The following is a 13,858-nucleotide window of genomic DNA, read 5'->3' on the forward strand; positions in this document are numbered from 1 at the left end:
TTCCCAAGAACATTGAGATCATTATTAACTATTTTTAAAAGCCAGACTGGAAATACCAATACAACCAGCCCAGCATCATACCACTGCTAATTGGCAGGACTGGAATTTTCATCTATGCTTGACCACCTCCAGCATGAATGTCCTTTCCAACTCATTAAAACCATAAAAGCTATGACAGCTGAATTATGAACAGCAAATAACAATGGTAAATTATTCAGTAAGTTCAAGTTGTTAGTAGACAATCTTTCAAAACATAGTCTATGGGAGAAAAACACAACAAAAGACATTCTTAGTTGTTTAAAAAAATAAAGGAAAATCCCTGCTGATTCCTTTGAGATACAAAAGTATCTCAAAAGGTACTTAAAGGCTTCCTTCTAAATTATTTAACACTGCACAAAAGCAGAAGTTTTGTTCAAGAATTTAGAATATATATGGACTGCAGTAGCCTGTGTTGTATTTCTCAGAGCTGAGCACAGCAAGTAGGATTCAACAATAGAAAAAAAAAAAAAAAAAAGGCACGAAATTTTAACACCCACTCCTAATATTTGGGGTTAACAAAGTAAGTTTTCAAAAAGAAAACTTAACTTTGGATGCATGGAGGAAACAACCTGAATTAATGAGTTGTTATGAAGTGTAGACTGACAAACTGTGCTGAAATTTGCATCATAGACGGTCCTGCAGGAGACCAAGGTATAAGGAGAATAATAAATTGTGCTGTTGGGCAACAGCTGTTTAATTATCAGAGGATGCTTTGATTACTAAATCCAACCATTACTTTTCTTGGCATCTATTCTAAGACTGTAACTTTCTACAGTAAACATGCTTATTTAAGGAAGAGACTATTTAACTGTATAACAAGAGGTCTGGCTGCTGAAGTGGAGTGAAAAATAAAAAGACCATAGCATATTTCAGAAATAGAAGGATGGAGAATAGGAAGATATTTACTTAGGCAACCGAGTCTGGATTTCTCTCTCAAAAGACTTTTCCTAAAACTGGTTATGTTAAGATTTTAACAGATGTTATAAATAGGCCTGTGACACTGTAACAGATAAATTCCCTATCTTGTACCCAGGTTCCTGTTTAAAATCAGACACACAGGAGAAAAGGGAGGAGGAAAATGGGAGGACTAGTAACTGGACTGCACACCTATGCCAGGCTGCTCCAAATCATAAATTCTATTCGCCATCACTCACAAGTTCCTATGTTTATTTTACTTTCTGGGCACAGAACCCAGGCTTGTATGTGTTAGGCAAATGATATACCCCTAGTTGAGTAATTAAAATTGGTTTATATATTTTGGTTATGTTTTTCCCTCCTCCTCCCATCTTCTCCCAGATCCTTTCTGCCTCCCTACCTACCTAGGACATTCTTTCTCTTAAAAAAAAAAAAAAAAGCAAGAAATTGCACAAAACCCACAGATATTAAAACAGGGAAAAAGACTAGTAAGACCAAAAATAACAAACAAAATGAAATAAAGAATCCACAAAAATAACATTGAGTTTATTTTCTGTTGGTCAACTACTCCTGAACATGAGGCCTGACCTGGATTGTGACTGATATACCCAAGAGATACTCCATTGAAAAAATGATTTTTCAGCTGGAAGCGGTGGCACATGCCTAAAATCCCAGCACTCAGGGAGGCAGAGGTAGGAACTCTGTGAGTTCTAGGCTAGTCTGGGTCTACAAAGTGAGTCCAGGACAGCCAGGGCTACACAGAGAAACCCTGTCTCGAAAAAAAAAAAAAAGAGAGAAAAAAATATTTTTCCTTTTCCCACCAGGTGCCAATTGCAGATAAGCTCTTGGTTAAAGGTGGAAGTCTGTGTCCATTTCACTTTGTCAATGCTGGGACCATATCTGGCTTGAACCTGTACATGCTGCCAGTCTCTGTGAGTAAATATATGCATTAGTACTGTTGTGTCTGGAAGATGCTGTTTCTTTGCCATCATCCATCACCTGTGGTTCTTAATCTTTTCATTTCCTTTCCCAACCCTTGAGAAGGGTTTGATGAAGGCACCCAATTTAGAACTGAGTCCTCCAGAACGCAAAAGTCTCTGTGTTAATTACCATCTATTATAAAAAGAACCTTCTTTGATGTGGGTTGACTGAAGTGAGGAACTGATCTGTTGGTACAGCATTCCTTTCATTAAAGTTGTTTTATAACTGTTTCTTTAGTAAAATAATAGTATTAGGTTTTTCGCTAGGTCCACGACCTATCTAGTCTCAGGTTCTTGACTACTTTACCAGTTTCAGATTATGGGTTCCAGCTCATGGAGTGGGCCTCAAATCCAATAAAAAAGCGATTTATTACTTATTCCCATAACACTTGTGCTAATATCATACCAGTAATAGTTTGCAGGCAAGGTCACAGAATTTGTAGCTGGGTAATGCTGATGATTACCTTCTCCTTCAGTATCATACAAAATACTTTCCAGCACCATGAACAATAGTTAGTAGGGTAAAGCTTCTAGTCAAGCTCTAGCTCAACTTCTCCAAGTTTGTTAGTAAGTGTCCTCAGCAACTGGGTCTTAGCACCAGGTTGTACAGACAATCCAACAGCATTGGCAATGACCTATGATATTTAGGAATCCTCTGCCAACAACTCAACAAGATGTAATGCATTCCTGGCACTGGAGGTTTGACTTGACAGTACGATGTCTAGTTGGGGCATTGTCTCCACTATTATTTGATGACTCCATTTGGATTCCTTTCATGTTCTTTTAGGATACTTCTACCTTAGTAGATTTCCACATGGCTTTTCAAACGGCATTTGCATTAGTAGTCTCCTTATTACTTCCTTTCCCCTTTCTACTAAATCCTCCTATTCTAGTTTCCCTTATTTCTCCATAACACTATTTTCCCCTCCTTGGGAGATCCTCCTCTACCTGGTCCCTAACTAGGCACATAACCTTTGTGGTTACTCGGATTGTAGCATACATATTGCAGCACACATATCGAAGGCTTAAAAGCTAACATCCACATATAAAAAGAAACATGCAATACTTGTCTTTCGAGGCTGCGTTACCGCGTTTGGGATGGTTTGGTTTTTTTTTTTTCTAGCTCACTCCATTTACCGACGAATTTCATTTTTATCAGCTGGTTAATACTCTATTATGTGACTATACCTCACTTTCATTACCCATTCATCAGTTCATGGCTTTCTAGGCTGTTTCCCATTTCTGGCTATTACAAACAGAACAATAGTAAACATGGATGAGGAGCACGTATCTCTGTAGTAAGCCTTTGGGATTATGCCCAAGAGGCATAACTGGATCTTAAGGTAGATAGATCTATTCCCAGCTTCCGAAGGAATCCACACTAATTTCCAGAGTGGCTGTACCAGCCTACAATCCCAACAGTAAATGGATAAGTATTCCCTTTTCCTTGCATAGTTGCCAGGAAGTGTTTGTTTGTTTTGCTTTTCTAAAATTAACCTTGACCATTCTTACTGGATTAAAAGAGGAAATCTCAAAGTAGTTTTAAATTTGTATTACCCTGATGGCTAAAGATGTTGAACATTTTTGTTTCTTAGTCATTTGTATTTCATCTTTTGAAAACTGTTTAGCTCTATAACCCATCTTAAAATTGGCTGATTTCTTTATGTTGCTTGGGTTTTGTTTGTTTTTGTTTTTCGAGAGAAGGTTTCTCTGTAGCGTTGGCTGTCCTGGACTTGCTTTTTAGACCAGACTGGCCTTAAATTCAACAGAGATCCACCTGCCTCTACCTCCTAAGTGCTGGAATTAAAGGCATGTGCCACCATCCCCAGCATTATGCTATCTTTTTAGTTCATTATACATATTAGATAATAACCCTCTGTCAAATATATTTTTGGTAAAGATCTTTTCCCATACTGTAGGCTGACCCTTTGCCCAAATGATTATATCCTTTGTCACACAGCTCTTCAACTTCATAAGGTCCCATTATTGATTCTTGGTCTTAATGACTATGCTATTAGTGTCCTATTCAAAAAGTCCTTTCCTGTGCCAAGAATACTTTCCTTCTATTAGATTCAGCATATCTGTTCTCATGCAAATATCCTTGATCCATTTGGATTTCGGTCTTTTACAGACTTAAATAAACAACTCCACAGACGTACATAAGGGCAAGTTGAGGTCGTTTTCTTATTTCAGGCTCTCTATACTCAGATGACTCTAGTTTGTGTTATGTTGGAAAAAAAAATCTAACCAACACACTATTAAAGTATATACTTTAAAGGAAAAAATTATGTGGCATGTGAAGTATAAATTAATAAAGGTGTTAAAGAAAACTAAAAGGAACAGAGCTAGACATGTAGCTCAGTGGTAGAGTGCCTCACTTAATAACAGATGTCTAGGGGCTGGAGAGATGGCTCAGAGGAAAAGAGCACTGCCTGCCTTTCCCGAGGTCCTGAGTTCAATTCCCAGCAACCACATGGTGGCTCACAACCATCTGTAATGAGATCTTGTGCCATCTTCTGGTGTACAGGTGTGCATGCAGATAAAACATTGTATACAGAATAAATAAATAAATCTTTAAAGATGTCTAGGGCTTGGTCCCTACCACAGCAGAAATCAAATAGATGACTAACAATCAAATATAGCTGTATTTACTAGCTTTTTGGTAAGTTTCATCCTAAATTCTTTTCACCCTCCGCACTTTCAATCAGCAAACAATTCTTATAAATTGTCTATCATTATCCAATTTCTCTTCAGGATAAAGAGGAAGCTTGGTGGTAGATCTCCTGCTTAGCCTGTACAAAGCCCTAGACCATGGTTTGATTCTTGGTTTAAAATAATTAAATGAAGCATTTATTTATAAAAATAAACAAATGAAATAAATGGGCATCATGGCACATGCCTGTACTTCCAGCATTTAGAAGGTGAGACAAGAGGTATCATAAATTCAAGTCTAACTTGGATTACATGGTAAGACTCTGTTTTAAAATTTAAATTAATAAAACTAAAACAAACAAACAAACAAACAAACACTTGTTTGCCTAGTATAGTGGCACATCCCTCTAATCCCAAACCAAAGAGGCTAAAGCAAACAGGACTGCTATGAAACTGGATTACTTACTGACCCCACCTGTACACCTCCCATACTGCCACCACCATAAATTCTCTTCTATCCACTTTTACTTCTAATACCTTTGTTTATTCCCTTTTCAGAGCATACCTGATTAACTTTACTAGTAAGTCTTCCTGTCTTTCAAGTCTCCCATTTCTCTCAAGGTGCAGAACTGGTTATATATTCTCCTAACACCTCCAGGCAGTACTGTTCTTGAGAGTATATGACAGTCTAGATGCTACCCTGCCTCTAGCTCTTCCTTGCCCTGCACTACTCGAATATGCCACACTGCTTCCTCATGCTACTTCTGTTGAAATATTCTTCTCTATCCTGGATGCTGAGGGAAAACCTGAATTTCTTTGGAAACCACTTGTGTGAAGGCTTTCTTGAACACCCAGATTATGTCAACTTCTGGGGCTGGAGAGATAGTTCAATGGTTAAGATGGTTTGTTGCCTATGAAGAGGACCCAGGTTCAATTCTCAGCATCCACATGATAATTCCCCACCAACTGTTACTTCCAAGTTATAAGGTATCTGATGCCTTCTTCTGGCACACAGTGCAGAGACATACATGTACTCTGTTTAATTGTTTGCATGTATGGCTGATGCTGAAAGGGTGATTCTCTGTTATGCCAATACTAAGCTGTTGCAGGATATTTGATCCCACTGTGAAAACCGAGACTGTGTATTGGAAAAAGCTGTTTCTGGTTGTGGTGTGGCTCAGCCCTAGCATACATGTATTATCCAAGAGCATTCTGTAAACAGGATTAAATAAAGTTAACCCTAGGTCAAAAGGTAGAACAAGAAACCAGTTAATACGGAGTAAACAAAAAGGAAGAACATTGAGTTCAAAGTATTTAAGACATCCTGGAGAAAGAGGAAGGGATATTTTTTTTCCTTCTGGGACATGAGCTGAGTAAGAAGGGCTTTTTCTTTCTGGGACATTGGCTGAGTAGGAAAGTCAGCTGGGTGCTTTCTCTGCCTGAGTTAGTAGGCTTTCACCCCTGCATTTGGCTCCTGAGTTTTTTATTGGTAAAATTAAACAATTGGGATTTTCTTTCTTTATGCTGAAAGACCAAACCAGGCCAGAAATCCAGGGATACTTCTTACAGTGAGCTCTCATGACCCCACAGCCTTGGAAAGTTCTTTTTGAGGAAGATGTAATGAAGATGATTATCTTATGGCAATTGCTAATTCAAATACTATAAATCATAGAAGCACATACCTGTAATAATTCCAGGGTCATGGGAATATTCTTAAGCTCTTTCAGCAAATCCAGTGCACCAGCCTATAAAATAAAACAGGTTCATATTGAATTTCCATGGCAGTAAAGCAAGGACTAGCCCAGGCGATTAACAACTTGCAGTGGCTCATCACTTATATGAGTACAAAGATACATGTATGCATATACATCACCTTGCAATGAAGACTGAAATATCAGAGCTTAATAACAACTGATTTCTGAGTTATGGCTATTACTTACTGAATTGTATTTTCAATAGTATTTATTCAAATGTGTGTTCTGAGAAAAAATGTAAAATTTCTTACTGTAATAAAAAACATACCTAAGATGTCCATGGGACACACCTACATGAAGGAGGTCTAACAGATGTTATCAGTCCCACTAGTACTTATCTGTGCACAAGGCAAGGAAAAGACACTGTTTTGTGAAAATTACAAATCTCGCACTTCAATGGCCATATTTTACGATCTGTCACAAGAACGCTACTATCTACCTGATAGATAATTCAAAAGTTACATGTTATACTCCTAAGATTGTCTACTGGCAATTACCATCTAAAATGAAAAGCTTCTACATGATGCTGAAGAGGGAACAAAACCCATGGAAAAATTACAAAGCCTGGCATTAAAGAGGAAAAACAGTGCCACCTATAGCTTTTGGCCAACTATCATCCCCCACATCCCACCCGCACTACCTTTTTTTGTTGTTTTATTTTTTGTTTTTGTTTGTTTGCTTTTTGAAGACAGGGTCTTAATAGGTAGCTCTGGTTTGAAATTCCCTATATAGATCAGGATGACCTCAAACTCAGATCCCCTAAGTGTGGGGATTAAAGAAATAAACCACCACGGTGGGAACACTGCTATTCACTCAATTTCATTCCACCTAAAACAGTTACTTAATCATTTCATTAATGTTCTACATTTTAACAGCAAAAAAGAAAGAAAACAGGAGGAGGGTTATTTTGTTTTCTATGCGTATTATGTGGGTGTATATTTTCCTGTGTGTCAGACAGCCCTAAGAGGTCTAAGGCTGACACCAGGCATTCTCCCTGAGTCCCTTCACACCTTACATACTCAGACAGGGCCTCTTGCTCAACTCAGTAGTCCAGCTTGCTCCAGGATTCCCTGTCTGCACCTTCTGCACTGGGACTACAAACAGCTACCATATCCACTTCCAGTCTTTTTTACATGTTTTGTTTTTTGTTTTTTTTGGGGGGTGGAGGGAAGGAACCTCTATTCCTCATGTTTTACCCCTGCCCCATTTCCTCTGCTCAAAAATAACTTTTAAGTTAGGGTACATTGTCTTATAATTCCTTTTTCTTATGCTTACTGAAAAAATTTTTGTTTTGATCGTGTATATATAGTTTTAATTGCAGCACTCCGAAGGCTAAGACAGATGGATCTCTAAGAGTTGGAGGTCAGCTTGACCTACATAAAGATAAAGAATTCCAGGCCAGCTAGGGCTATGTAGTGAGATACTGTTAAACTAACCAACAACAAAACCGAAGAATTGTTTTAGACATGAATTTTTTTATTTTTATTATTTATTACCTCTTACATACATAAAATGGAAAATATGAACGAAATAAATCAGCTAAGGTGTTGCCAAAATACTTCATGTTCAGAACCAGACATTGATATATTATTTTTTGATTCAGATAATGTCTTGTTTCTACAGAGGGTTGGGTGAGGTGGCACAAAACTTTAATCCTACAACCTGGGAGGCATACAAACAGCTCTTTTGCAGGCTCTAGTTCAGCAAGGATTACACAGTGAGCCCCAGTCTCAGGAAGAAAAAAAAAAAGAAGTATAAATAAAGACTACTAATGAAGTGATGGTGCTGGTAGTGCTGAAACATGCCTATAATCCTAGTGCTGGGAGACTGAGGAAGGTGCGTCACAAATTTACGTCCAATATGGGCCATAAGGGAATACTTTGTCTCAAAACAAACACAGACATGAATGTAATGAAACACTCCCTAAGAAAACTAATGCTAGGCTAGTTCTGCAGTACGGAGAGCTGTATTTTAGTTCCACTCTTTTTATAACTATTTACTTTCTTGGGGTCCAATGGTATTCTAAGCTAATGATATGGAATCTGCAAGCAAGTCATTCTTCTTCTTCTTCTTACTATGCATATGTGTGAGAGCGAGTAGGAGTGCTTGCATGCTACAGTGCACCTGTGGATGTCAGAGGACAGCTTTCAAGAGTTGGCTCTCAGCTCCCACTTTGGGTTCAAGGATGGAACTCATGCTGTTAGGCTTGCCCTGCAAACCCACTGGCCATCTCAACAGCCCTCTCTCCGTTAAGTTTTGACAATCTGCTGTGAAAGTACACACTACACTACAAATAGCCATCTAGCAAACTATATATGTAACTCATGCTGCCTTCCAAACTCTTACAATATGAAAATGAGGCACCCTTTCAAATCAATAAAAGCACAGTATACCTTGGAACAATAAAAATCCCAAACCTCGTGCATGCTATAGAAAAAAGGTAAGGTATATTTTATTTCCTAAAAATAATTTTTAGTATTTTTAAAACGTGTATGGGTGCTTTGGCTACATGTGTAAAGCACCACATGCAAACCCAGTGACTTTGGAAGCCAAAAGAGTGTGTTGGATTCCCTGCGACTTAGAGTTACAACCAGTTGTTAGAGTCATCATATGGATACTGGTAATTGAACCTGGGCCCTCTGAAGGGCAGCCAGTGCTCTTAACTGCCGAGTCATTTCTCCAGCCCCTTGTACTGTAATTTTTTAAAAATAAAACCAAGAAAAGATCTCCACTCATGATTATTTTAAGTCATCTGATATCAGCCCTGACCTTCCAGAATAAAATGGTATTAACATGTATTCTGGCAACATCAATATGGAACATACTAATTTAACTATAAACTTATAAAAAAAACCAAAGAATAATTATGAAACAGGTTATTATAAAGGATTTTTATAATAAATCCCTCTTTATGCTAAAATTCTGTACACTAAGAGTGAACTAAATACAGTGAAATACTGTTAGAACATTGGCTTAAAGTTTAGTATTAATAAAAAAAATTCTGGTGGTACACACTCATGTGGCTCATAATCACCTGCAACCCCAGTTCCAGGGCACCTAGTATTCTGGTTTTCATGGAAACCTGCATGCATGTGGTGCATGTACATATACTCAGGATCACAAATATATATGTAAAATAAATGAATACATAAATACATCTTAAAGAATTTCTAAACATTTTTTTTAGTACAAATGAGGTCGAATTCCTTATGTGCATATGTCTAAACTCCCTCCAGATCAAAAATTTCCAAACCAGAGTCTTAAATTTATTTTGCAGAAAAGGCTAAGCTCAAAAGATATAACGGTTCTACTCAGCTCACTTACTGTTAAATGTACTGCATTACTAACGAAATGCTAATGTCTGATTACTAGGAGCTACCCAAATCCCTTTTAGGGGTATCACATAATTTATGAGGTCTCATAATACCTTGGTAATCTGAAAAATTGTGGAAATCTCAAGATTCCAAAAGTTTTTAACAGATGGAGGAACTATCGTAGCCTCTATTTATGTAACTTACCTTTGAGAGTTACTGTGTACCAGGGATTGTACTAAATACTGCAAAATTTTCCCTATTTTATGTATATGAAGGTTTGACTGTGTGTGTGTGTGTGTGTGTGTGTGTGTGTGTGTGTGTGTGTTGCAACGCCAGAAGAGAGCAACTGATCCTCTGGAACTGCAGTTACAGTGAACTATAAAAGCCCAAAGTGAGTACTAGGTTCCTTGCAAGAGCAGCAAGTGCTCTTAATAGCTTAGCCATCCCTCTAGCCCTTCAGCAAATACTCTTAATGTTATACAATAAGCTCCATTCTATGTGAACACAGCAGTAAACAAGACAGCAAATAAAATTTCAGAGAATTTATTTTGATGTTGGAAATTGAACCCAGAGCCTCACACATGCTAACCTGGTACTCTTCTACCAAACCTGCCACATGGATTAAAACAAAACAAACAACAAAACCTCTACAATTTGTAACCCTGCACAACTGTGTTTTCCATTCCTCTGACCTACCACTGACAGATGTGCTTTTTGAACTCAATACCAAACTAGAAGCTGTATTCCATCCCTTCCTAGTTATCTACCTCCTAGCATCAAGTTCATTGCAGCATCTTCTATAGATAATGATGCAAGAGAAAGAAAGAAATGACTGTAACTTCCAAAGCCACATTTAATTCACAGCACTGACTGAAAAATAAACTACAACTATCACACTATTTTATTACATTTTTAGTATGCTGTTAACAGAAGTGCTTTTACAAAATACAGCATTCAAAGTTGCAGGGAACCTAATCTGTATAAAACTATAGGATACAAACATCCTTCTTTTCCACATACAGAAAAAGGTACAAGGGACTTAAGAGTTAAAAACATGTGCAGTATTTTCCCCAGACCTAAATTCAAATCCATACTCTTGTTATTTCCTAATTTAAAAAGTTGTTCTTTTCAAGCTTTTAACATAATGAAGAGAATAACAGAGCTAGTAAGTAAATGAAATGGCAAGGTACACAAGTATTAAAACAGAAAACACCTGACACAGGAGAAAGCTGGGGGTTGTGGGGTGATGGTGGTAAAGGCCCTATATAGATGTTCCTATAAAACAGACACACAAATTTCCAGTAAATATGGAAAAGATTCCCATAGCATTTCACTAATAGACTGTAATTTAAAGGACAAATATCAACAAGTACTAGAACAATATGGTGAGATCGAAACAGTCAAACACTACTGATGGCAATGTAAAGTGATATGAGCCACTTTGTGGCAAGAATAAAAAAAAATTTTTTTTTTACATCTTAAATAGTTAAGTAGGTTTGGGGTGCAGTGTTTGCCCAGGAGTCTATGCCAGGATGAAAAATAAGTTTCATATAGACACTACATGAGGCAGTATAGGTATATACCTAATACAAATAAAAACATGTCAACACAGATATAAGTATATATACTTTTAATGAAACTCCAGGACATCTTTATTGTGCAAACACTCTAGCAAAGAAGCTCAATCCTCATTCAGAAGGGCAAACACCACAGACATCAGAAGCAAAAGAAGACAGGGAACAGGACAGAAGCCTACCACAGAGGGTCTCTGAAAGACTCTACTGATTGAGGTATTGAAGCAGAGGCTGAGACTCATAGCTAAACTCTGGGCAGAATTCATGGAATTGTATGAAAGAAGGGGGAGGTAGAAAGACATGGAGGGGACAGGAGCTCTAAAAAGAGACCAACAGAACAAAAAAAAACACAAAAAAACAAAACAACAACAAAAAAACCAACCAACCAACCAAACAAACAAACAAACAAATAAAAACTGAGCCCTGGGGGCCTTGAAGAGAATTATACCCCAACCAAGGAAAATTCATGAAGAGAACCTAAAACCCTGGCTCAGATGTAGCCCACAGACTCAGTCCCCAAGTGGGATTCCTATTAAGGGGAACAGGGGCTTTCTCTGGCATGAACTCAGTAGCAGTCTCTCTGATCACGTTCCCCCTGGAAGGATGCAGCCTTGCCAGGCCACAGAGTAAGACAATGCAACCAGTCCTGAAGAATATTAACATTAGTTTTATAGTTCTAAGTGGAAACAGCACACATACATACATCAAAAGATGAACCAAATTCTGATATAGGCATCGGTACAATGAAATACTATTCTGCAAAAGAAAAGAATGACTCTAACAAGATACAATATAAATTGGACTTTAAAACACAGATAGTAAGCTGAGCATGGTGGCATGAGCCTAGATTCCCAGCCAGCTTCTCAAGATATTGAAAAAAAAAAAAAAATCCAAGATTTCTTAACAAATCAAGACAACACAATGAGACCCTGTCTCAAAACAAAACACAAAACATTATAGTAAGTTTTAAGACACTACATACTATATAATTTCATTGACATAAATTTCCAAAAGCAGCAGAGACAATTTATGCAGTAGTTCTAAGGGTGTTTTAAATTTCCAAATTCACCTTCATAGGATGGGACTACTAACCTAGCGAAACTATCTGTGTAATAAAAGAGGTAAGATTGGTCAGTCCTGGATTTAGCAGAAAATGTTGGAGTACTAGTTCAATAACTGGTAGCTGTTTTTAACTGACACCTCTTCTACAGCTTTACTAAAATGAAGTATCAAAAACCATACCTAGATTTGTCCATTAATGACAAGTATCATGCTTCAAGCAGTTCCCATCTCCCCTCTTGTCCTATCCCTGAGACAAGATTTACTGTGTAACAGCCCTCATTATCCTAGACTTGCTTGCTCCAGGCAAGCCTTGAACTCAGAAATCTGCCTGCCTCTGCCACCATACCCTGCAGCAGGTCCCATTTTTATAGTCTGAAATAATTTAAAAATAGCTCCTGTTACATATACTTCATGCATATAATCTCCTTTATGAGGCTACTGAATCAAGAGAATCATATGAGCCCAAGAGTTCCAGGTCAGCCTGGGCTACACAGCAAGACCCTGTCTTTAAAACAAAACAAAACAAACACATAAAAATATGGGGGTTGGAGATGGGCATGATTGTGGCCCAGCACTCAGGAGGTAGAAGCAGGCAGATCTCTGGGAGTTTGAAGCCAGCCTGGTCTACACAGTAAGGTCCTGGTCAGGCAGGACTACATTATAACAACCTATCTCAAAATGTATGTGTTGGTGGGTAGTGCCAGAGAAATAGATCAACACATAAAGGGACTTGATTTCAAACTTAATAAGTGAGTTCAAACTTGGTGTGGTAGTGCACACCTATGGTCCCAGCATTCAGGGAGGCAGAGGCAGGCAGATCTCTGTGAGTTCAAGGCCAGCTTGGTCTACAAATGAGTTCAGACAGCCAAGGCCACACAGAGAAACCCTGTCTCGAAAACAAAACAAAAATTCAAAAAAGTGAGATGTCAGGACAATGCCTTTAATCCCAGCACTCTAGAAGCAGAGGCAGGAGGGTCTCTGAATTTGAGGTCAGTTTAGTCTACAGAGCAAGTTCCAAGACAATCCTCAAGTTGTCCTGTGACCTGTGCACACACATAAATGTTAATGTTTTTAAACTTTAGAGCGATAGTGTCATTCTGATCTTTCCCTTTATTTCATCAGCCTGTTTGAATTTCAGAGAACAGGAAAATGAAAGAAAAGGCAATTAAAAGAAACAGGTTTGTCTTTCTTTTCCAAAGGAAATTTCATACTGGTTAAGGTTTTACACTATCAGAAACAGATGACTTAAAGTTTGTCCTGATAGATTAGGGAAAATAAATTATCCAGTTAATGACTTGTTCCCCCACCCCCTGAGAACTTCCACTGTGGCAAGCCAGGGAACTCCAGGAAGAGAAAGAAGTTTCCCAATTTAAATTCCCCCTTCCCCCCAAAAAGTTTAACCTATCATATAACCAAAACTCATCTCTTCAAAGCAAGGAATGAAATGGCCCCATCAAGTAAGGAAGATAAACGACCAGACTAATATCTGGAACAGAAAACCAACAGGAAATACTTTAATAGACCAAAATTGCAAATACAGATTAACAGGGCATGAAATTAAGTGCTGG

The 13,858-nt window shown here is 38.0% G+C and overlaps 1 protein-coding gene across 1 annotated transcript in view; it reads right to left on the reverse strand.

Moving 5' to 3' along the window:
- Positions 1 to 13,858, reverse strand: part of Tcea1 (transcription elongation factor A1) — a 35,147-nt gene that overhangs the window by 20,135 nt on the left and 1,154 nt on the right. The window contains exon 2 of the mRNA XM_055603272.1: positions 6,269 to 6,331. Coding sequence (XP_055459247.1) covers positions 6,269 to 6,331 — 63 coding nt within the window. The remainder of the gene's footprint in view (positions 1 to 6,268; positions 6,332 to 13,858) is intronic.

Source organism: Psammomys obesus, unplaced genomic scaffold (genome assembly GCF_907164565.1).
Source record: "Psammomys obesus unplaced genomic scaffold, mPsaObe1.curated_primary_1811, whole genome shotgun sequence".
NCBI lineage: Eukaryota > Metazoa > Chordata > Mammalia > Rodentia > Muridae > Psammomys > Psammomys obesus.